The following is a 22,389-nucleotide window of genomic DNA, read 5'->3' as shown; positions in this document are numbered from 1 at the left end:
AGGTGGAAGACGAGGTGTGTTTGGATCAAATCATGTTTATTAATGTGTTGAGGAAAGCCCACACAAACACTTTACAGATTTACAATCATTCTCCACACAAGAGCCAGCCCAGCGTCGCCAGGACTTCCCGACCCGCCAAATGCACGCTATCCGAGGCCTCCGGCTCGCCACGGCGCAGCCTTCAGAGTACTGTGTGGTCTTGGTCTTTAAGGGAAGGAAGCGGTGCTGGGATGAGGAGGCGCACGTCGGTCATCTTGTTTGGTGCCAATCCTTCATCCAAAGCGCTGGTGAGAAAAAGCTCCTCAAAGCCCTGCTAGATCTTTTCCTAAACGGGATTTGTCAAACTGCTCCGATGCTTTTGGTTGCGCAGTCAAAGTACAAATAGTAATAGCTAAACTAGTCACAGGAAGAAGAAAAAAAAACAGGAAAGACAGTGTGAAGCATTTGAAGCTGGTCACAAAGTCTCATTGAGTCCGAAGACAAGAAGCACGTTGTGCTTGGTGGTGGCGGCCAGTAGGGGAAGAGACAGCATGACTTTCACACGGCGGCACAAGAACAAGGATGGACACGTGTGGACTGACCTGATACAGGTTAAATGCTTCTTACAGGTGGGCGGGGCTCTCAGGTTAAATGAACATCTAGCAATCAGGTGTTTAATACAGTGGGGTCGGGGCCAGTGTGCACCCTTGCTCTCGTGGCCCAATGAAAACCATGCTTCTTCTTGCGGGGACCGGTGGGATTGGAGGGGAGGGGGGTGGGGGTGTTACAGGTGGGAGCAGGGGCGTGCAGACCGAGAGTGGGCGTGGCGGAGGCGGAGTTTGGGACTGCAGATTCCAGAGGTGTAAAAGGCACGCCAGGGTTCCTCCCAATCCCAGCCCACACACTCACCAAACACAAGGTACACACACGCACGCCACACACACGTGCAGCACAGGCAAGAACCCCGAGAGAAGTGAGGGTGGGGGGGCCGAGAGTGGTAGGGGATGGTCGGGGGATGAAGGAAGTTCTTGAAAGAGTCGGGTCACGTTGGGAGTCTGGATCCGGTGCTGCCATTGTGTTGAAAACAGAACAAAGAAACGACAAAGAAAAACCTCAAGTGGTGGAATGGATCATTTCTGGTTCTTCAGCTGGTTGGACAGCCAGTCCAGACCCTCGTACAGGCCATCGCCGCTGGTGGCGCACGTGGCCTGGATGTACCAGCTGCGTTGGCGCAAGGAATGCAGGCCCAGCTTGTCTGTGATCTCGGCAGCGTTCATGGCGTTGGGGAGATCCTGCACGACAACAGTACGTCACGCGTGGCCGCAGAGTTGACATCTTTTGGAGCGGACGGCCTCACCTGTTTGTTTGCAAACACCAGGAGCACGGCGTCTCTCAGCTCGTCTTCAGACAGCATTCTGGAGAGTTCCTCCCTCGCCTCGTTCACGCGCTCCCTGTCGTTACTGTCCACCACAAAGATGAGCCCTGCACCATCGCACCACCCACACAGATGTCAGATGAGCATTCAAAACATCACAGCTCTGATACTTGGACTACAATACTTCATCAGTACATTGAGTACTTTGACAGTATAGTGTAGAACTGCAATCACTCCATGGACATTACCGCATAACATTTGGACTACACAATAAAATATCTGCTCACTTCTTAATTACACACAAATTAAAAAATGAATGACTTTTCTAGCTTGCATGTCCATACAGTCCATACAGTCCATTCCGTTTGGTAGCCCCCTGCAACTATAGAGGGGGGGGCAAGTGTCCATCACCGTCAATGTACACTCACCATATTAAGTGTACTGCCTTTCAACATACTTCTCAGTGCGAGCAGCGTCTAAGCTATAAGTGCACCAACCGAGACGCGGCCATTGTGTGTGCGTGAGTCACTGTGCTTCAATGTGGCGCCACCTCCAGGCAGCAATGCAAACTGACCTTGAGTGTTCTGGAAGTAGTGACGCCACAGCGGCCTGATTTTGTCCTGGCCGCCCACATCCCAAACTGTAAAACTGATGTTCTTGTATTCTACAGTCTCAACATTAAAACCTGCAACAAAAACACACACAAAAGTGACAGTGGTCATTGTCTGCTGCGTGGGAGACAGTGTCAAGGTGAGGACCTAATCCATATATTGATACGCTTATGCACACAGTTAAGTCAGTACAGGTTTGCAGTAAAACATTACTTTATTGGTCAGATCTTGCTACTTTTACCATGTAAACACTATAGACTGTGTGCTTGGTTTACACCATGTTGAAATAGAAAAAAAATGTAAATATTGGTTGAAATTGATTTCAAATGACAAGGCAGACATACGTACCGATGGTGGGAATGGTGGTGACTATCTCTCCAAGTTTCAACTTATAAAGGATGGTGGTTTTCCCTGCAGCATCTAGGCCAACCATTAGAATCCTCATCTCCTTCTTGCCAAACAGGCCCTTAAATAAGCCACCAAATACATTCCCCATGGCGACAACGCTGTCAAAGGGGGGGAGAAGAAAATGAGGTTAGTAGAGTAACATTTGTGGTGGTTTCATTTCCTGGGAAAAGAATTTGACCAGAAACCAGTTTGCCAACACTTGGGAGTGTACAAGTAGCATATTGACAGCAGCGACCGTATTCAGGTTAGTTTTGATCGTCATCATACAACATCCTGGGAGGGGGGGGGCAGTTTACACAAAGCTAAAACGTTCGGTTCGCCGCGGGCTAACAGCGAGCACGCCAAGCATTAATTACAAGGCCGCAATCACAGGTGAGTCAGCGTCAAAACTGGTTGTTAGATGCCACTGCTGTGCCAAACCGCAGCTAATCAGATAACGGCCGCCTGTTCAGAGCACCGGCCTCCACTGGACACTAAATGCATTATCAAGGGTCTACACAAAATCTCACCGAGTTCGACACGCGTTTTTCTGTAATAAATAACACCGCGTGGATTGGCTCTTGGAAATCAGTGGGAGAGCAGGTTATTTGTTTGCCGTGGTCGCTCGAAGACATGACTGCTAACGTTAGCTTCACCTAGGGCGGATACATAGCTAGTTAGCGCTAGCCGGCTAATAGCAGGCGACACACCATCGTCAAAATCGCGTATTTTAAGCACCGCTGTATTAAATGTGCCTTTCCGCGCCTCTTTTTAGGCATTTCATCGAAAAATCGGCGAGCTAAACGACATCCAAGTACTGAAAAACACCCACAGAGGCACGGTCCAAATCGCCCGTTACAGGAACTTGCTCGCCGAGCCGCTACGAGCGAAATGCCGCGTCACAGTAGACAGAATGCCGTGACGTCATGCGAAACGCTCAATAAAACATTTCCTTTACGTTTGGCTCCCACCGTGAGACATTTTGGCAACGTAACCCGAATCCTAATTTACAAATCAATCGACTTGTGGACAAAATTACCTTCTCCAAGGCTAGCTTCTCGATCTTTCCGTTATCTTTCGCTGTCACTCCAAAATGGCGTCTTGCGCAACCCGGTAGACGCCGGCGTACGAGCACGTCCCACTATCAAATCAGAGCCAATCACAGCTTTCATGGTGTCACTCAAGTCCCGCCTTTTTGACACGGCTGTCCAATCACAGTCCGCGTGACACAGTCTGTACGTTTCACAAAATGTCGAGGAAGTGGTCTTTTCTTTTTCTTTTTTTTTCGGGAGGGGGGGAGGCAATGCTGATCAGGTTTTAACGGGGGCTCCGACTGACAATTAGACACAAATGTAGGTGCCAACCTAAAATGTATTTAGCTAATATTGCAGTATGTAAAATAAAGAAAATTAGTATATCATAGTAGATTGTATAAAATACAAACATACAAATGTAGAAGATGACAGCAGATGGTGTTAAGGCCAGTAAACAGGCGTCGAGGTCTTGTCCTGCGCTTGTGTGTACAAATAAACTGGTCCGTCCTGAATTTGCTTCCGTTGCAGCAAGTGACTTGTTCTTCGAGGAAGAAGGCTGAATAAGGAAGTAATGAACATGTTTTTTTTTTTTAATTAGAAATGGGCTCACAAAACATTCTGACAATATTTCAAGCATCCTTTACATCCATCAGTACAAGTTGTCTTTTGACCAAGTTTACTCCTTTTACTCCTCCAGAAAGTCAACAAACATCAAAGAAAAGTCGAAATCTTTACAAAAAACATTTACGTTCACAATTTGATGTGAATCTGTGATGTGGATCTCCAATTTGATTTTTAAGCTACTAGCTAACAGCTTCCTTGTATGTCTTCATCTAGAGATGTGCGAGTCATGAACGAGTCATTCAAAACTTGCAAGTTGTTTACTGAATCGGGGCTCACGGGTACTCGTCTTGGTTAAAGCCAGCACAAGCTAAATTGTCACAGGAAGTGTCCCTCATGTCTATCTCCAGCCTCAGCTAGCAAGGACTTTAAGCTAATGCTAAGGAAGTTGGCATGGGCACCTTCCCTCCTCTACTGCTTTGGAGTGAAACTTCAAGTAGGTGAAGAACCAGATGTTTCTTCTCAATGCCGTTGTTCCAGTGTGCCATCGCGGACTCGCCACGTCCACCGTTGACAAGCGTCCGGCGCGGGGACACAGCGAAGCCACAGGCAAGCCTCCTGGATCTCCCATTCCGAGGACACCAACTTCCTGTCCAGCGTCTCCAAGGTGAAAGCAGTCATTGACACCTGAACGATCACATCGTCATGGAAACATCAGGATAAGGAAAAGAAGACGGTAGAAGCCGCCATTCTCCTGGTTTTCTTACCTGCTCGCTGATTCCGACGGCAACATGTCCCACTTGGACATGGTGACGTTCCCTAATCCTTAGACATTCCCCCTGGGCATCCTCGATCCACACGTCAACGCCTGTCAGTCACATGACCACATCAAACATCCCGCCGTCGCCCAAGCAGCACCTCGGTCTTTACCTTCAAAGCAGCGCGAGGGGCAGCGACGCGTCCACGCCAAATCCTCCATGCGGCTGCCGCATGAAGAGAAGACCCCTGAGCTGAGGTCATCAGACGAGCACTCCGAGTCCTTCAAAAAAAAAAGTCCAGACTGAAGAAGACCTACTCGGACAGGCTCACGTTCCTCGTTACAAACCAGGTCTGAGGAACCGGCCTGCGAAGAGCTGCTGAAACAGGAGGGGGGGTCATCGCGTGGCTCCGGGGATGGGGTCCGCATGTCCAACCTGGGGTCCACACCTGCCGAGACACAGGAAGAACCAATTACATTCAGACCTTTACCTAGACTTGAGAACTTCTCACCATCTCGGAGGTCTTCCAGGTCACTATCTGATCCTCTTCGAGTCTGACGGGTCTGCTGGCCTCGCCGTAGGACAGGGAAAAATCCTCGAAGTTCTCTCAGATACTGTGAGGACTCCTCATCATCATCTCCCTCGTCTTCCCAGTCCCCTTCATAGTCCACATCCGTCCCCAGCCTCATGTCCCCGGGACCTTTGTCCTCTCCTGTGTAAATATCCACATCGGAATCTGCATCCCAGTCGTGTTCATCCCGTAGAGACCTCGGATGGCATTCCCGCTCCAAAGTGAGGGAATCCTCCTCGTCATGATCCTCGTCCACCGCCGTGGTTCTCCACGGGCTCACCCAGTGCATCGTGGGAGCTCTCGTGCCCGGCGAGCCAGAGCGGGCGTCGCTTCTGTCGGCGAGGTGTTCACAGGCCCGTTGGACGGATGCAGGACTCAGACCGCCAACTGAGGAGCGTTGTTGTGGTCACATGTCAGCGTGGGTGGAGCTATCAGCGTATGGCGTTGACATACCTGCTCTGAGGGCCTTGCTGGTTTTCCTCCTCAGCTGGCTCGCCGACGCCCGCTTATCAGGGTCCTTCTGCAGTCCGGCCCAGAACACCTTCGCTGTCGACGTGTTGCAGTCGGATGGCACCTCCCACAGGGGCGGAGGCTCGTTGGCAATCTGAGGAGCGACAAGAGGCGTAACCGCGCGGTCGTACGGCACAACGTAAAGAGCCGCGGCTTACGTGGAGACACAGCGGCTGCGAGTAACGGCGGATCCACGGGTGGCAGCCAGTGAGCATGTGCAGAAGCATGCAGCAGCTGCTCCACACATCCACCTTGGCGTTCAGGCGGTCCCCGCGCGCCACCTCGGGGGCCATGTGGGTCTCCGTGCCGGGGAAGGCTGCCTCACACACACATAGGCACACCGTCGTAGAAGTAGTATGACGCATATTGATTGATTGATTTGGTTTTTACCCATGAAGTCTTTGGTGCTGTGTCCGCTCTGGTCCAGCATGTGGGACAGTCCAAAGTCACACAGGAACGTTTGTGTGCAGTCAGCAGATAGCAGCACGTTGTCCACTGTACTCACACATCATAATAATAATAATTCATTGTGGGCTGCACGGTGGTCGAGTGGTTAGCGCACAGACCTCACAGCTTGGAGACCCGAGTTCAATCCCACCCTCGGCCATTTCTGTGTGGAGTTAGCATGTTCTCACTGTGCATGCGTGGGTTTTCTCCGGGTACTCCGGTTTCCTCCCACATCCCAAAAACATGCTAGGTTAATTAGCGACTCCAAATTGTCCATAGGTATGAATGTGAGTGTGAATGGTTGTTTGTCTATATGTGCCCTGTGATTGGCTGGCCACCAGTCCAGGGTGTACCTGATACATGTTTGTATCAGGTGCACCTTTTGGGTGTTAAGTTGCTATGTGATGAATTTAGTGCTGTTGGTAGTGACGACATCATAACTGTCACTGCACACTGGTATATTTGCACATTTACACATTTGGCACCTAGACCTCACAGCTAGGAGACCCGAGTTCAATTCCATCCTCGGCCATCTCTGTGTGGAGTTTGCATGTTCCTCCCACATTCCAAAAACACGCTAGGTTAATTAGCGACTCCAAATTGTCCATAGGTATGAATGTGAGTGTGAATGGTTGTTTGTCTATATGTGTCCTGTGATTGGCTGGCCACCAGTCCATGGTGTACCCCGCCTCTCACCCGAAGATAACTGGGATAGGCTCCAGCAATGAATGAATGAATAATTGAATGTGTTCAGAGACCTCACCTTTGACGTCCAGGTGAAGGACCTTCCTGCGGTGCAGGTGTTGCAGCGCCCCCAGTGACTGGTGCAGGAAGTGCAGGGCCAAGTCCTCAGGGAGGGCGCCGGCCGTTCTCATGAGCTGAGCCAGACTAGCTGAGGACGTTTCAACATAATCGTCGTTCATTGGCTGTCCGCAAACCGTGATCAAAGATTACCTGGCTTCAGGTCCATGAAGAGCACCACGTTGGGCCCCTCCCTCACGGCCCCGAAGAGCCGCACCACGCGAGGAGAATCCAACATGCTCCACGCCGTCACCTCTTCCTGGTTGAAGCGACTGAGAGGAAGCTGGTAACACACACACACACACACACACGTTGTTGTGGAGGTGCAGCCATCTTTGGACTTCCAAGATGTCCTCACCTTCTTGGCGGCGCACATGAAGCCGCTGGTCTTGTCACGCACACACAACACGTCCCCGTAGGACCCACTGTGGATGTGTCGCAGGACGCTGTACTCTTCGCCTTCACGGTACCGCCAGTTGCTGGGCCGTAGTTTCTACACACAACAACACACTTCCTGTCATGTTTGTGTTGTTAGTGTGTGTGTTGTTAATGTGTGTGTGTGTGTTACGTTGTGTAATAGGAATCCCTGGTGAGGACATGATGATGAAGATGAAGATATCAGCAGGGGGCGTGTTTTCTGATGGATGACGAAAGGCCAAAGCGAGAGTTTTGACATCGGCGTCACGTTAGCGCTCGGACAGGTGCGTGATGGCGAGCGGGCGGAGCCACGCCCCTTACGGCCCAACAAGGAGGAGGAGCCTTTCATGGTGTCAAAGGTCAAATGTGAAACGTCGGAGTCGTCGCTTTTGGACTCGGATGCAGCGCCGCTGTTGCGCAGGTCGTGCGGACTCTCGTACGGCGAAGACGCGTCACGCACATCCATGGCGACATTGTGAAATAACTCCACAAAGGGGCGGGGCTGTGAGTCCTTAAACGGAGTGGGCGGGGGTATGATGTCATCAAGTGCTGTGCACCAATCATCTTGAAAGTCAACCGGTCTTTGGACTTTTCTGCGCCGGTGTGGGCGTCTCAGGCCGTCCTCGGTTTGTGCGGGCCCAGCGCCCCCGGGAACACACCTGCCAATCACAGGAGAGACGCCACCTGTGATCAGGAAGTGGCGTTACCACATGACTGGCGTGCTTCGGCTTACCTGAACATTGCCAGCAGGTGATGTTGCGAGTTGGAGATGTTGGTCGGGCTGAACTCCTGGAAGTCTTCTCCTGCGAGAACATGAACTGTACCTAATTAAATGGCCAGTGTGCGTGCGTGTGTGTGTGTGTGTGTGTGCGTCTCACTCTCAGCCTGAGCCACGATGGACAGGCTACAATGTTCTCTGATGTCCATCAGGTGTTTCGCCGTTCCCAGCAGCATTGCTCGACTCAGGTGTGGGGGGGCAACACGGACCGGCACGTCGGACCCTGCGCTCATGTGACGCTGGAGGTCAAAGGTGACAGATATCAACACAGTTGAAGGTTTGAGGCAAAAATAGCACACAGTGAACCCCCCCCCCCCCCCCATCCCCCCTCCGCCCCCAGCTGTCCCACTCATATCTTGGTTGCGGCTGCCATCTTGACACCACCGAAGCGGACGAGAACGTGAAAAAAGTTGCCATCATGCTCATTTCCTGTTTCCTCCTGACGTTACCTCGATGGCTTCCTGTTCTCGTCGGGTCCAGTAGAGATGTGGTCCTGGTCCTTGACGACCGGCCGGACTTCTTCGTGCTTTTGAGTGTCACCTCGTTGCTTCCCGCCCCCACAAAGACTTCTCATTGGTTCAAAAACATTTCACCCCACCCCTCAGATTTTGTTCTGGACCAGCTGGTGCACCCGGTGACACCAATGTGTGTGTGTGTGTCCTCTCCCTGGCAACACGGGGTGGGGGGGGGGGGCAACAGTGGACCAATGGAGGTGCTCTTAAACTTTAAACCGGTTTGTCCCATTAACATTTGTTCAATTAGCTCATCTTATGCTGTTGTGGTAGGATGGAAAGCGCCCCCCCCCCCCACACCCACACCCACCCACATCCCTGTTCCTGTAACGCACCTGTTTATCATGTGCTGATTAAATAAAGCCATTTAAATTCAAGCCTGCTGTGGCTCGGATCCTGTTTTTGTTTCCTCTCTTCTCCTCTCCGGTTGGTGCGTGACGGCGTATGGGGGGAGAGAGGGGGGGTTGTTTGTGCAGCGGTCACCTGCTGTGATGGGTTGATGACACCTCCAGGAGTGTATTGATACACAAAAGTGTGTCAGACTCGGCCCTGTATTGACGCCGTGTTGGGTCACTCAACAGTGACCTCTACTGGAGATATAACATCATTGCAGTTAAAATGAAAACATTGCTGGAAACACAACATTAGCCTGTGTAATATTTTATATTTATTCAATTGCTAGTTTTTTAAAAATAAGATTTATAATTTCATTCACTCAATTTGTTTGTCGTTTGCACGGTGGCCGAATGGCTAGTGCGCAGGTTCGATTCCCACCCTCCCCCATTCCAAAAACATGCTAGATTAATAAGCGACTCCAAATTGTCCATAGGTATGAATGTGAGTGTGAATGGTTGTTTGTCTATATGTGCCCTGTGATTGGCTGGCCACCAGTCCAGGGTGTACCCCCCGCCTCTCACCCGAAGACAGCTGGGATAGGCTCCAGCATGCCCACTGTTTGTTATTTATCAAAAGGGTTAAATGTTGCTTTTTTGTGTAAAATATAGTAAATGAAAGAGTTAAGAGTACTATTTCGTCGAGTTCGTCCCATCAGTGGCGGTGGCGAGGACCTGATCACGACCCCCCCCTCAACCCCACCCCCATTGTAAAGATTAACTAACTACCATCATCATATGGTTCATATTTCTATCCTAAAACAGGATTAGGATTAGTTACAGACTTGACGCCCCCTAAAGGCGGTTTAGCAAGACCACTTCCTGTTGGATGAAGCTGAAATGGACATGGTCAAATTTTTTGTTTTATTGAACACGAATCAGATGTGATCAAATGATCATCTAAACTGATCCCAAATCAAACAAATCTCAAAAAAAAAAAAAAATGAACTCTTCATTAATACCAGCCCATGTTGATTAGAGTCGCATCCAATCATCAAATCAGCTGATGGGGGGTTGGGGGGTCCAGGGTTCTTCTTCCAGCAGCATGTTAGAGGTCTCCTGGTCTGTCCGAGATGTACGGAATTGGACTGCAGCCGCCAGTCTTTAAATCGCACGAGAAACCGGCAGGACAACATTGCTTCATGTCGGCGCAGCACACGGCCTGCAGACACAAAGACAGACTCAGGCCACGCCCCTTTCCCGCCCGGCATACGTTTATTTGTCAAGATGGACCCACCTTAGGGGAGGGACAGCAAGCCCAACCAGAGTTGGAGCTCTGGCAGCATGTTTCGTGTTGGGGGCAGCCAAACGCCGCCGTGGAATTACACGGCACCAACGCGTCATCAGCGCGGACCGCCTCGACTGCCAGCATCGTCTTCTCGCACGTACCCGTCTCCATGTTGCACGTGTATCCCTGCGGGCAGCAGTGCTCGTGGTCCGCGCAGCACACGGCCTGTTGTCGGGGACATGAGGATTGGGGTTCAGACTTTCAAATGTCACACCAAAACAGGAAGTGGCGTTCCCACCTTAACGAGCGGGCAGCAGCCCCACTCGCCAGTGGGCAGCTTGCAGCAAGTCGTCCCCGACGCGCAGCTGCTCTTATCATCACATTTGATGTCCGTCACGGCCGCCGGATGCGTGTGGGCAACAGCTTTGGAGAGCCAGGGGATGACATGGCGTTCTCTGGAACAGGAAGCGCGGTGCGGCTCGCACACGTGTCCGGCAGGACAGCAGTGCTCGCCGTCGTCACAGCACACGGCCTGCGGGGGGGTAAACATTAGTCAGGGTGTGACGGTGGTGGCGTGCTTTGTCATGCGATATTACCTGTGGCAGTGGGCAGCAGCCCCACGTTTGAGTCCTCTTCATGAAGCAGCAGCTCGTAGCGCTCGGGCAGCTGGTCCTATCGTCGCACATCTGCCTGGCTAAAGAGAGCCGTTGACGGGGCGCCATCTTCCGGAACCAAGGTAGGCGGAGCTGGCCAGGCTTGTCGCATGTCTGTTCGGCGAGGTTGCACTTATATCCGCCGGGGCAGCAGTGCTGGAGGTCGTCGCAGCAGACGGCCTGCAAGCGGAGCCAACGTCAGAGTCCGGACAAATTAACAGCAGGATGGCGGCGCTGACCTGCGGTAACGGGCAGCACGCCCACTGCCCGGCCGCCGCTTTGCAGCAGGTGCTCCCCGCGGGGCACACAGTCTGCTGGTCGCACTCCTCGTCATGCATGGCGGCCATCTTCAAAACCCAAGGCAGGGGCGGCGACACGCCTAAGGGGTCGTCACATGTCTGAGCCTCCACGTTGCACTTCTTGCCGTGAGGGCAGCAGTGCAGGTGGTCCTCGCAGCACACAGCCTGGCCGGGGGGACGGGGGGGGGGGGGCGCATGTCACACGTTTACATCTCTGTCACATGACCCACCCGCCATCTTTACCTGCTCCGCGGGGCAGCAGCCCCAGTCCCCGCTGACAGTCCTACAGCAGGTGAAGACGCCGGGACACGACACCGACTCGTCACACTTGGTGTTCTCCCCCAAGGCCGAGCGGGGCCACACGGCGGCGTCTGTGGTCTGATGATCGCATGTGGCGGTGGCCATGTTGCACACGGTGCCGTGAGGACAACAGTGGAGGCCGTCGGCACAGCAGACGGCCTGCGGCCACCAGCACAACCAGTTATATCCACCTGATGAATTGCGCCGTCGGCTCATGGCCGACCAGAGAATGACAGAATGCGTACGTCAGGCATGGGGCAGCAAGCGAAGTCTCCGGAGCTCGTTTGGCAGCACGTTGTCTTGTCAGGACAGACGGACGTCTTGTCGGGACACTCCACTAGGAGACATTAGAGTTAACGTAACATTAGAGTTAGAGTTAACGTAACACATTAGCAGTGTGTAACGCAACAGTTAGTCAGTTACATTCATTCATTCATTTCTACTGCTTTTCCTCACGAGGGTCGCGGGGGGGTCGTGATCAGGTCGTTGCTACCGCCACTGATGGGACGAATTCGACAAAATAGTACTCTTAACTCTTTCATTTGCTATATTTTACACAAAAAAGCAACATTTTAACCCTTCTGATAAATAACAAACAGTGGGCATGCTGGAGCCTATCCCAGCTGTCTTTGGGCGAGAGGCGGGGCACACCCTGAACTGGTCGCCAGCCAATCACAGGGCACATATAGACAAACAACCATTCACACTCACATTCATACCTATGGACAATTTGGAGTCGCTAATTAACCTAGCATGTTTTTTGGAATGTGGGAGGAAACCGGAGTACCCGGAGAAAACCCACGCATGCACGGGGAGAACATGAAAACTCCACACAGAGATGGCCGAGGGTGGAATTGAACTCGGGTCTCCTAGCTGTGAGGTCTAGGTGCCAAATGTGTAAATATACCAGTGTACAGTGACAGTTATGATGTCGTCACTACCAACAGCACTAAATTCATCACACAGCAACCTAACACCCAAAAGGTGCACATGATACAAACATGTAGCAGGTACACCCTGGACTGGTGGCCAGCCAATCACAGGGCACATATAGACAAACAACCATTCACACTCACATTCATACCTATGGACAATTTGGAGTCGCTAATTAACCTAGCATGTTTTTTGGAATGTGGGAGGAAACCGGAGTACCCGGAGAAAACCCACGCACGCACGGGTGAGAACATGCAAACTCCACACAGAGATGGCCGAGGGTGGAATTGAACCCTGGTCTCCTAGCTGTGAGGTCTGCGCGCTAACCACTCGACCGCCGTGCCGCCTTGTCAGTTACAACCTTTGTAAAAAAATGAAAAAAACTCTGGCGCTTTAAGGTAACCGCATGTTATAGGTAACATAACACATGTAATCGGTGACGTAGTGTTACATGTAGGACGTCATGCAATATATGTAGGTAACGTACCACATATGTGTAACGCAACACATGTGGTGTATGTCGCAACATGACATGTAGTGGGTAGCACATGTAATGTAATGTTGTCATCTTATTACCGACAAAAAACTGGGTCGGAATCTCTGGTACTGCTCTAAAATGGTTTCAGCCCAATATGGGAAGACAGGAAGTACTTCAAACCAAATGGCTATGACCTGTGGGATTCCCCAGGGGTCAATCCTGGGGCCGCTATTGTTCAATCTGTACATGCTCCCTTGAGGCTAGCTAATACGCAGCTGTAATGTGTAATGAGTACGAATGCTGCGCCATAAATAAACTTGCCTTGCCCTATCGTAGCATGTAGTAGAAAACATAAACACATGTAGGTAACCTAAAAAAACGTAGCGTGTTCCACAACACATGTAGTGGGTACTGTAACACGTGTAGTAGTTAACGTAACATGTAGTAGGTATTGGAACAGAGAACAGGTCTTACTGTCACCGGTCCAGGCAGGAAGCTTCTTTAAGAGCGGCACGTGAGAATCACCAGATTGGCACAGCCGGTGCTGCAGGTCGCACACGCTATCTCGAGGGCAACAGTGGACGTGATCGCCACAGCACACGGCCTGCAGAGAAAGACGTGGTGACGAAAGAACACGTGACAGTAAAACTCGAGTTCGATAGCAACAGTGCTAACATCAGCGACACAAGCTAGCAACTTAACATTAGCATGAACGTGCACCCTCGAGGACACGTACGTCTGGGTAAGGACAGCATCCGTAGTCTCCGCTGGCGAGCAGACAGCAGGTGAAAGTGTCGGGGCAGCTACTTCCTCCGTCGGGACATGTCACTGATGCCACGGCGGTCGATGCGGTGATGATGATGTCATTATTCCTTAATACGCGAGGCTTGGCAGGAATTTTTCCCAGCAGAGGGAGCCACCCGCCCGACGGCGAGACGCATATGGAGCGAACGAGATCGCACGTGGTTCCCTCAGGACAACAGTGACGCTTGTCTTCGCAGCACACCGCCTGTAAAGGCGCGACATCGGAATCAAAGCCGTGGGTTCGAAAGTACGCCGAAATAACTTGTTGACATCACCTTGGCTAATGGGCAGCATCCCCAGAGGCCATTAGGAAGCTGGCAGCACGTGGTGTCGTCCGGGCACTCGAACTGTTGGTCAGGGCACATAATGGCCGCTGCTCGCAGACTCAGCTGAATGACACATGAATGTTATTTTATTCCTTGCTCGTACACATATCCTCGACATGTTCCAACCTGCTTGGGAGAACGTGGCGTGATCCAGGGAAGGGATGTGGTTTTGTTGACGCATCTGGCATGGAGAAGGTCACACACGGTGCCCTCAAAGCAGCAGTGGAGGCCATCGGAGCAGCACACCGCCTGATTGATGCACACAATACAAACTCACACTTGGTTCTAAAGTGGACGTGGTGCAGGCGACTCACATGCGGCAGTGGGCAACATCCGTATCCTCCCACCGTGCTCTTACAGCAGGTGCTCTTGTCCTCGCACACGCCGCCATCAGGACAGACGAGGGCAGCAGTGCTCACCGCTAGCAGGGTCAATCCCAGAATGCTGCGGTGATGAAAAGACATCTGGGGGGCCTGCAACAACAACAACAAGCCTCCATGATGAAGTATTTTTGGTGCTTTGGATATGAAAGGAAGGCCATTTACCACATGTTTGAGACCATCACTTGAAAGAGGGCAGAGATGTAGTAATGTCTTATTTAATGTTAAAAAGCTACACATAGTTTCTTGTTGCTAACACAACATTTAATTGACCGTTTTTATATATTTTTTTAACCATTTTTACATTGTGGTGAAAACGGTGAAAACACAGTGCAGTGTGACGTAGGTGTATGGAAAATATGACACCGACTTTCTTTCTTTTTACAAAATTCTGATTTTTTTAAACATCGCTAGACAAAAGGCTTACCATCATGGAGGCGGCAGATGACGTCATTTAAGCACAAACGTCTCCCGTATGCATTTGTACTCCTCCAACAACACAAAAAGACACTTTCTGTCAGGCTAAAGCACACTTTCTGGCTCACAAGCTAACGTCTAGCTAACGTTAACTAAGCTAACTAAGCTAGCAGCGGAAGTTAGCCTAGCATACTTGTCGGCTGACAAACACTTTAGTAGCCGTGTTGGCTTCGTCGCCAAGACTTAAAAGCAGTCACTTCAGAGACAAACTGACTGAAAACGAAAACTGAGTCTTTAACAATGTCTTCAACGTCTCCCTCGGTTCACGCAATTTCCAATCACATGACACGGTTGACATGTGACCGCACGGCTTCTTAAAGAGACAGTAGCTCTTGGTGTCATGGCGGATGGTCAACGTCTGCTGGTTGTTTTCTCATGTGAATTAAATGCGAGAGCCACTTTCTTTCATCACCAAACATCTCGATTGGCTGAAGCGTAAACGTTAATAATAATAATAATAATAATAATAATAATAATAATAATAATAATAATAATAATAATAATAATAATAATAATAATAATAATAATAATAATAATAATAATAATAACAAATAAACACATGTTTTCTTTTGTTGTTAATATTTTGTGTCAGTCCTTAACGAGTCGTTCACAACTCGCACTGAATTGGAACTCATTTGTATTCGTCTTAGTTAACTTACTTAGCGCTAGCTAAATTTAAAAATAAAAGCAGTTTAGACGTCATTAAGTACGCAAATGTTACTCTTAACTGCATGTGTACACATGTATTAGTCCTCTGCATCTGCTTCGAATCAACCCTTCCTGTCCGATCTGCACCACAGGTGCACAAAGACTCGAGTTTCAATGACTCACGGGTATTCCTTCAAGACTCGAGTTTCTTTGACTCACGGGTACTCCTTCAAGACTCGCGTTTCATTGACCCACGGGTGCTCCCCAAGCATCTACAGCACGTGGTCTCAAACACGCGGCCCGCGGGCCAAATGTGGCCCGCAGGACACTAGTTTGAGGCCCCCGCCTTGATATGAAAGTTTAATGTTAGTGCGGCCCGCGCAAGTTTGATATGGATGCTGTATGGTATCATGTACCCAGAAAAAATTATTACGTTTGATTAATGTTCATGTTAAAGGTTAAATAACTGTTAATAGTTATCCTCCCTATCCGTGTGGAAGTGGTAAGTTTTTGGCTATTTAAGTTTAAAGGAAATAACTTGAAGGCTACCGTTTAGGTCGCTAGCTGTCTAGTTTGCGAGTTAGCATGTGTCTCAAGACCCTGCAGTTGCGCAATATGTTGTAAATAAAAAGAGTATAAATGTGACTATAGTCGTGTTTTGTCATGTCTACAGGGCTCTAATAATGCTTTGTTCATTTTAATCTGAAAAAATAATTTGTGTACCCACCAACTATATGTGGTTTCTGAAGTTTTTATTATTTGCCGTTTTATTATTATTATTATTATATTTATTTATTTATTACTGATTGATTGATTTTCTTTATTCTTGATTTGTTTATTTATTTTTCATCTTATTTTGTGTAGAAAAATAAAGCTTTTCTTGTACAAAATTGCAACCAAAGCGAACTTTTTAAAAAAAATTTGTTTTTAATAAATTTTTGTAATAGTTTTTTTTTGTTTTTTTTGGGAAAAACCTGATGCGGCCCAGTCTCACCCAGACCCGAGCTCCAGTGGCCCCCCAAGTAAATTGAGTTTGAGACCCTGATCTACAGCTTGGCCGCTGAACTCGTTGTGCATGTGTGAGTTAATATTAGAACATAAAATGCAATATTTTAATGGAATGTCTTCCCCTAACATAATACAAGTACATAAAATTCTATATTTTTATGGATTATGGTGTTTCTCCTTTCAAAATAAATTTCCCAACAGCGACTGACTTAGGGAACACATTTATTTGTACATAAAGAATTTACAAGTGGATGGAGGCTCACAACTTGACCATCATCATCCTCCCGCACTGTGGAAAGTCCTAAACGCAGCAAACAACACTACACTTTGCAAAAGCTTTTACTCTGAAATGAAAGAATCATGTTAGTGTAAACATTGACGACTGGAAGAAGGTAACGTTTTTTTTTGTTTTTTTACAGAAACATCTACGCATGCACGTGGCGGACAAAGAAGAAGATGAGCAATCCAAACGGGAAGAAGCCGTGTGCTCAGTGTGGACCAGCAGGCGGCGCTAGACCGGGCGTGGTAGGAAACCTCCATGCCAAGCAGGCCCTCCTGGAGAGAAGGCACTTGGAGGAGAGGAACAAGGATTCAAGTAAACACGCCCAATGTGGGGCCGGGGGTGGGGCCGACAGGGGCGGTCGCGGCGGTGCGGTTGGTTCGTCGACATGCAGCCTTGGAAAACAGGTGAGAAACTAACACACACCTCGGTTCTCAAAGTCCTCCACTCTGGCGCCTCTGGAGGAGCACAGTGGTATTACAAGACAACACAGCAAAAAAAAGCGAAATGTTTCTAGATGTTTCCTTCACAGGACGTCAGAAGGACGTGTCAGTCATGGCTCAGACGTGACGGCTGACGGCTTTCGCTGTCACAGCGGCGACCAGCGGGAACCGAGAGGTCAAAGTGCAGAGAAGAAGTGGTCTGTTGTGCTTTTTGAGACAGGGAAGGCTGGTGAGATTCGGCCATCTTACTTCCTGGGATGGAACACCATGAGAGGCCTGTCTTCAATCTTCTGCCACGGACTCTTCTTGTTCTCCTCCTTGTCATCTGGGTCCTCCTCAGGGCTGGTCATGGAGTCCCGGCAGGTCTCGCTGTTGCTGCTTCGACTGCTGTTCCCGCGACTGCGACCTTTCCTGGGAATCATGGATCCTCTAGAAGATGGTCCGTCGTCCAGAAGAGGGGTGAGCGAATTCTCTTCGGGCGACACAGGACGTCCCTCGCTGCTGCTGGGGTCGCTGTGGTCGGGGTAGGCCAACTTGGAGTAACTCTTCCCGGTCCCTTGTCCCTTCCGCCCCGTCTCCCAGCGCTCATCTTTTCCCTTCCGGTTGATTCCGGACTTGTGCTCATGAGCCTCCAGCGGCGGTTCCAGATTGACATCTCTGGGACAGCTGCTGGCCCCGCCTCCGAATCCACCACCGCTGAGGTCGTTGCCGGCGTCGATGTAGGAGTGCCGTACGTGTGCGTTGGCGCGTCCGTCCAAGGAGATAAACCACGCCCTCGGGTGTTGCTTCACGCCCAGCTCCAGGAGCTTCTTCTCAGTCAGAGCCTGCAGTTCTCCGTTCATCTGGGCCATGGTGGAGTCGTTGAAGAGAACCGGGATTGTCACGGGTCCTCCTGATGTGTCCGACGCCCAGCTCGGCTCCTCTGATTTGTCGCCGTGGGAGGTGCTTTGCTGCTGCTGCTGGCCTTGCTTCTGGACCTGATGGTGCTGTTGGCCTCCTCCCATCTGGACGCCATCTTTGTCCGCTTCCTTCTGGTCTTTGCCGTCCTTGGACGCAAACTCAGAAGGCAGGCGCATGTAGTGAGCGGGGATGACCAGCGTTGGTACCATGCTGCGGTACATGTTCTCCTTCATCTGGTCAATGGAGCTGCAGAAGATGATCTGACCTGGTTGGGTGTTGAGGGACGTGGGTCGGGCGAGGCTGTCGGCCGCCGCCGCAGAATATTCTGGAGGTTTGTCAGGTTGGCTTGGGACGTATCCTTGGAAGCGCGGCGGCGACGGTGGATCGGAGGAGTACCCGCGATTGTCGTTGGCGCTGTGGTGTTGGTGGTAGTCGGACTCGCCGCCTTCCATTGGACCATAACCACGACTGTAGTCTTCGTGTAGTAACGGGTTGTCCAGATTGTTGGTGTCCGTGGCTCGGGTGACCTTCATGGGGAAGCTTTCACAACGCTGGGAAGCAGAGTTTTTTCCCTTAGCGTGTCGCAACATGTGAGCGGGAACATGCTTCGTCAAGTCCTCTCTGGAGGCCGACAGGTCTGACTTGTCATTGGACGGACCGGACTCCACATGACCGCCACATATGAGATTGAGACGTGAAGTAGATGTTCCTTGGTCCCTCTTGGCACCGTTCACATTGGAGGAGATGGGCTTCCCATGCTGTCGCCGTGGTTTCAAACACCTCCGTCTAAAAGCAAGCAGACCGAGGTCACCTGAAACCTGAATGTCACGTTTGGACCTTCGCTATGAAGTTGAGATGAGACCTGCAGTAGTAGAGGAGCACACAGAGCAGAATGAGCACCAGCAGTGCCAAGGAACCCAGGATGGCGAGCAGGAACAACGTGTGGTAGGTGCTGATGTCCCTCAGACCCGGGTGGCTCAACCCGAGACCTACAACAAGTGACACATAAGGACAACGGAAAGGTTCTGGAATGTTCGTTTTTCTTGAAGGAGGTGCAAGAATTACCTGACGAGGTGGGGAAGGCTGCTAACCAGTATCCCATCTGAGGAACCACAACGTTCCACACAAACCGAGTCCCATCCTTTTGGATGTAACCTGTCCCGTTGCGCACCCACAGTCCTGCACACGAGTCCGGCATATCCGTTAGATGACGCAACTTCCCAGAGACATGATGGAGAGGACTTTCCCTCACCTGTCATCGGTTGATACATCCAGGTGGGAACGCTGGTGGCCATTCTGTTACGGGTGTCAGCCGGAAGCGGCACAGAGACGTGGATAGAATCCGACACCTGGACCGGAACGCCATCTTTGTCGAAGAGCTGAACACTGAATACTGCCAGCGGCGTCAGATCCGTCCAACCCGCTTCCGCACCTGAAACCGCAAGGAAAAATGATCTCATATTCCCAACGGAAATTCCTCAAGCATGCCGACGCCATCTTGGTTTATGTTGCTCACCTGAGGCGTTGGTCTCTCGTCCCAGAAGGAACGGGAAGCCGCCGACTTCAAAGTGACTCCTGGCGGTCGTCAGCGAGGCCGACAGCATCGTGTCGTTGGAGTCGGGCGGCAGCTGCAGGGACTTCCTCTGAAGCTGCACCAGCGGCTGCTTGGCGCCACCTGCTGAGCGGCAAAGACGCATCAGTTGAAAAGTCGCCAAGCTGATAGACGACCACCATGTATCCACCACCATGTGTGTAGCTTGTTGGAGAACAAGCTAGGAGATTACCTGGCGAGCCGGACAGAACCTGTAGAACGTCATCGTAGACAATGAGTGTTCCGGGCCGCTGCGCCAGCAGGTACAAGCTGACTGAGGCGTAAACTATGAGGAAAAGGAGAATGATGGGAAACCTGTGGTGGGCGGGGCCACAAACGTCAATCAAAACATTTTTGTCTTACGAGGGACCCGCCCCGAGTACCAGGGCACCGAGTTGGTGACGTAGTTTGCTTTGGAGGCGCTGATGATGACCCATGTTCCCACCCGGTACAGGAAGCCCACCCTCAGCACGCCGTCACCGCCCGCCCGAGAGGAAGCCAGGACACTGTGATTGGCGTGGACCTCCACCAAGGCGTCAGCCACCGGTGACATGTCACTGTTGTCCAACACCTGGACTTTGATTTGAACCTCTGCAACACAGCACACACTAGTTCACCTCCGACCGCCATGACACGCAATATGTTAGCTTTGTAGCATGCTAACATGACGATGAAGAACACTCTGTCACGTGACTGCTGAATGTGGGGCACGCTGAGATGTTACCATGGTGACATACGCACTCATAACACACGTGTGACGTCATACGACACTGACGTCTATTTGGGCCTTTGTGCATCGCAGGAACATTATGACGCCTCGTGCACGCGCGTGGCAATGATGTAGCATAGATCACACGACGGTTCATGCGCGTGCGTGATGTCCACATACGCGTGGGTTTAACATGACGACGAAGATGATGATAATGATGATGATGATGATGATGATGAAGATGAGCACAAAAGCCTCCATGCAACCACGCCCATGTCATCGTCGTGCGGCAGCGGCCCCCGCGCGCGTGACGAGATCTTACCAAATTGCTCGGGCACAGATTTGGCCTCCCAGAGCGCGCACACGCAGGCCCAGACGAGCACACGATACACGCGGACAGCCGCCATCGTCGCAGCTACATGCCTCTCATTCCCGCCGCGGCACACGCACACACAATACATACACACAGGCGCGCGCACGCACGCCGAGGCGTCGCCGTCTTGGTCTTGTTTGGAGGTCCGTGCACGAGCAGGGCAGCGAGGCGTGCGTCCTCTGGTGGTCGCCGGAGTTAGTGCTTGGAGTCGCAATGACACAAATCAAACAGCAGGGGGCAGCAGAGACAAAAATATCCGCGGGCACTGCTCTTTAACGTTACTATGTACAAAGCGTCACATGATCTTTAGGTGGCGCCAAAGCAAATCGTCTCGAGCTGATTTTGGAGGAAGTAAGTACTTTACTGTGATTGGTCCATGTGAGCGCTCCTGCAGCAACACTCTGACGTCAGTTTTGCTATTTATCTTTTATTTTATTTTATTTATGTTTGCAAGCAAGGATCTTGTCACTCTCGTTATTTTTAACCAACACCAGAATATTAGTGAATTTGTCAGCGTAGCTTCCTTCAAGCAATGCTAAGCTATACTAGCTAGCTTATACTATACTTTTACCAATGCTATGCTGTTGCTACGCTGATTTTAGCTTTTTGTAATGCTACGTCACCCTCGCTGTTAGCAAGCATAGGTAGCTTCTAGCTATAGTAACTTAAGCTAGCCATGAACACGGTAGCTTATAGCAGTGTTAGCATGTGTAGATTCATTCATTCATTTTCTACCGCTTTTCCTCACGAGGGTCGCGGGGGGTGCTGGAGCCTATCCCAGCTGTCTTTGGGCGAGAGGCAGGGTACACCCTGGACCGGTTGCCAGCCAATCACAGGGCACATATCGACAAACAACCATTCACACTCACATTCATACCTATGGACAATTTGGAGTCGCCAATTAACCTAGCATGTTTTTTGGAATGTGGGAGGAAACTGGAGTACCCGGAGAAAACCCACGCATGCCTCGGATGGCCGAGGGCGGAATTGAACCCTGGTCTCCTAGCTGTGAGGTCTGCGCGCTAACCACTCGACCGCCGTGCCGCCCGAGTAGATTCCTTATTGAAATGCTAATCTCTACTAGCTGTTAGCATTAGTATCTTCCAGCAATGATACTCAATACTGGCTGTTAGCATGAGTAGCTTCTACAGTGCTAACCCATACCTGCTGTTAGCATGATGAGCCTATGCCAAGCTATATTGTCTGTTAGCATGGTTAACTTCAAGCAGTTTTAAGCTATACCAGCTTTTAGCATGAGCTTTGAGCAATACTGTTCTATACTAGCTGTTGACATGGTTAGCTTCTAGAAATGCTAAGTCATACTAGCTGTTGGCATGAGTAGATTCTAGCAATGATAGCCTATTTGTTTGTTTGTTTCGGCTTTTTCCTGATTACGGAGTCGCCACTGCGGATCTTTTTGATCTGT

At 50.6% G+C, this 22,389-nt stretch overlaps 4 protein-coding genes across 9 annotated transcripts; all 4 read right to left on the bottom strand.

Annotated features, from left to right (window-relative positions):
• Positions 1 to 19: 19 nt before the first annotated feature.
• Positions 20 to 3,557, bottom strand: arf2b (ADP-ribosylation factor 2b). 2 transcript variants are annotated; one of them, XM_058066315.1, is made up of 5 exons: positions 3,392 to 3,557; positions 2,314 to 2,471; positions 1,929 to 2,039; positions 1,337 to 1,461; positions 20 to 1,271 (listed from the first exon to the last, which is right to left on the bottom strand). In XM_058066315.1, the coding sequence occupies exons 2-5, from the start codon at positions 2,459 to 2,461 to the stop codon at positions 1,110 to 1,112; spliced, it is 546 nt and encodes a 181-aa protein (XP_057922298.1). In that variant the 5' UTR covers positions 2,462 to 2,471; positions 3,392 to 3,557; the 3' UTR covers positions 20 to 1,109. The 2 variants fall into 2 exon arrangements, with proteins under 2 accessions (XP_057922298.1, XP_057922300.1); XM_058066317.1 differs by lacking the exon at positions 3,392 to 3,557 and adding an exon at positions 3,185 to 3,351.
• A 302-nt stretch (positions 3,558 to 3,859) lies between these two features.
• Positions 3,860 to 8,847, bottom strand: LOC131125114 (mitogen-activated protein kinase kinase kinase 14). 4 transcript variants are annotated; one of them, XM_058066311.1, is made up of 14 exons: positions 8,679 to 8,846; positions 8,330 to 8,468; positions 8,185 to 8,254; positions 7,603 to 8,110; positions 7,188 to 7,527; positions 6,997 to 7,125; positions 6,177 to 6,281; positions 5,945 to 6,102; positions 5,730 to 5,880; positions 5,217 to 5,663; positions 5,053 to 5,153; positions 4,878 to 4,986; positions 4,715 to 4,815; positions 3,862 to 4,634 (listed from the first exon to the last, which is right to left on the bottom strand). In XM_058066311.1, exons 2-14 carry the CDS (start codon positions 8,460 to 8,462, stop codon positions 4,470 to 4,472), a joined length of 2,517 nt encoding a protein of 838 aa, XP_057922294.1. In that variant the 5' UTR covers positions 8,463 to 8,468; positions 8,679 to 8,846; the 3' UTR covers positions 3,862 to 4,469. The 4 variants fall into 4 exon arrangements, with proteins under 4 accessions (XP_057922293.1, XP_057922292.1, XP_057922294.1 ...); XM_058066312.1 differs by having other exon boundaries at positions 4,878 to 5,153; positions 7,188 to 7,317; positions 7,393 to 7,527; XM_058066310.1 differs by having other exon boundaries at positions 3,860 to 4,607; positions 4,878 to 5,153; positions 8,679 to 8,847.
• Positions 8,848 to 9,983: 1,136 nt separating this feature from the next.
• On the bottom strand, positions 9,984 to 15,309 carry grnb (granulin b). The gene is made up of 13 exons (XM_058067001.1): positions 14,962 to 15,309; positions 14,469 to 14,627; positions 14,281 to 14,403; positions 14,104 to 14,217; positions 13,761 to 14,033; positions 13,499 to 13,628; positions 11,859 to 11,950; positions 11,557 to 11,772; positions 11,254 to 11,478; positions 10,958 to 11,194; positions 10,660 to 10,893; positions 10,371 to 10,586; positions 9,984 to 10,295 (listed from the first exon to the last, which is right to left on the bottom strand). Exons 1-13 carry the CDS (start codon positions 14,986 to 14,988, stop codon positions 10,182 to 10,184), a joined length of 2,160 nt encoding a protein of 719 aa, XP_057922984.1. The 5' UTR covers positions 14,989 to 15,309; the 3' UTR covers positions 9,984 to 10,181.
• A 1,563-nt stretch (positions 15,310 to 16,872) lies between these two features.
• LOC131125541 (protein FAM171A2) lies at positions 16,873 to 21,140 on the bottom strand. Of its 2 annotated transcripts, none has more exons than XM_058067183.1 (8): positions 20,913 to 21,140; positions 20,245 to 20,472; positions 20,075 to 20,167; positions 19,807 to 19,968; positions 19,543 to 19,722; positions 19,356 to 19,469; positions 19,153 to 19,279; positions 16,873 to 19,076 (listed from the first exon to the last, which is right to left on the bottom strand). In XM_058067183.1, exons 1-8 carry the CDS (start codon positions 21,049 to 21,051, stop codon positions 17,636 to 17,638), a joined length of 2,484 nt encoding a protein of 827 aa, XP_057923166.1. In that variant the 5' UTR covers positions 21,052 to 21,140; the 3' UTR covers positions 16,873 to 17,635. The 2 variants fall into 2 exon arrangements, with proteins under 2 accessions (XP_057923166.1, XP_057923167.1); XM_058067184.1 differs by having other exon boundaries at positions 19,807 to 19,965; positions 20,913 to 21,139.
• Between the last annotated feature and the right edge of the window lie 1,249 nt (positions 21,141 to 22,389).

Source organism: Doryrhamphus excisus, chromosome 3, assembly GCF_030265055.1.
Source record: "Doryrhamphus excisus isolate RoL2022-K1 chromosome 3, RoL_Dexc_1.0, whole genome shotgun sequence".
NCBI lineage: Eukaryota > Metazoa > Chordata > Actinopteri > Syngnathiformes > Syngnathidae > Doryrhamphus > Doryrhamphus excisus.
The sequence above is the reverse complement of the archived record's forward strand: the minus strand, read 5'-3'. Positions and strand labels throughout refer to the sequence as shown.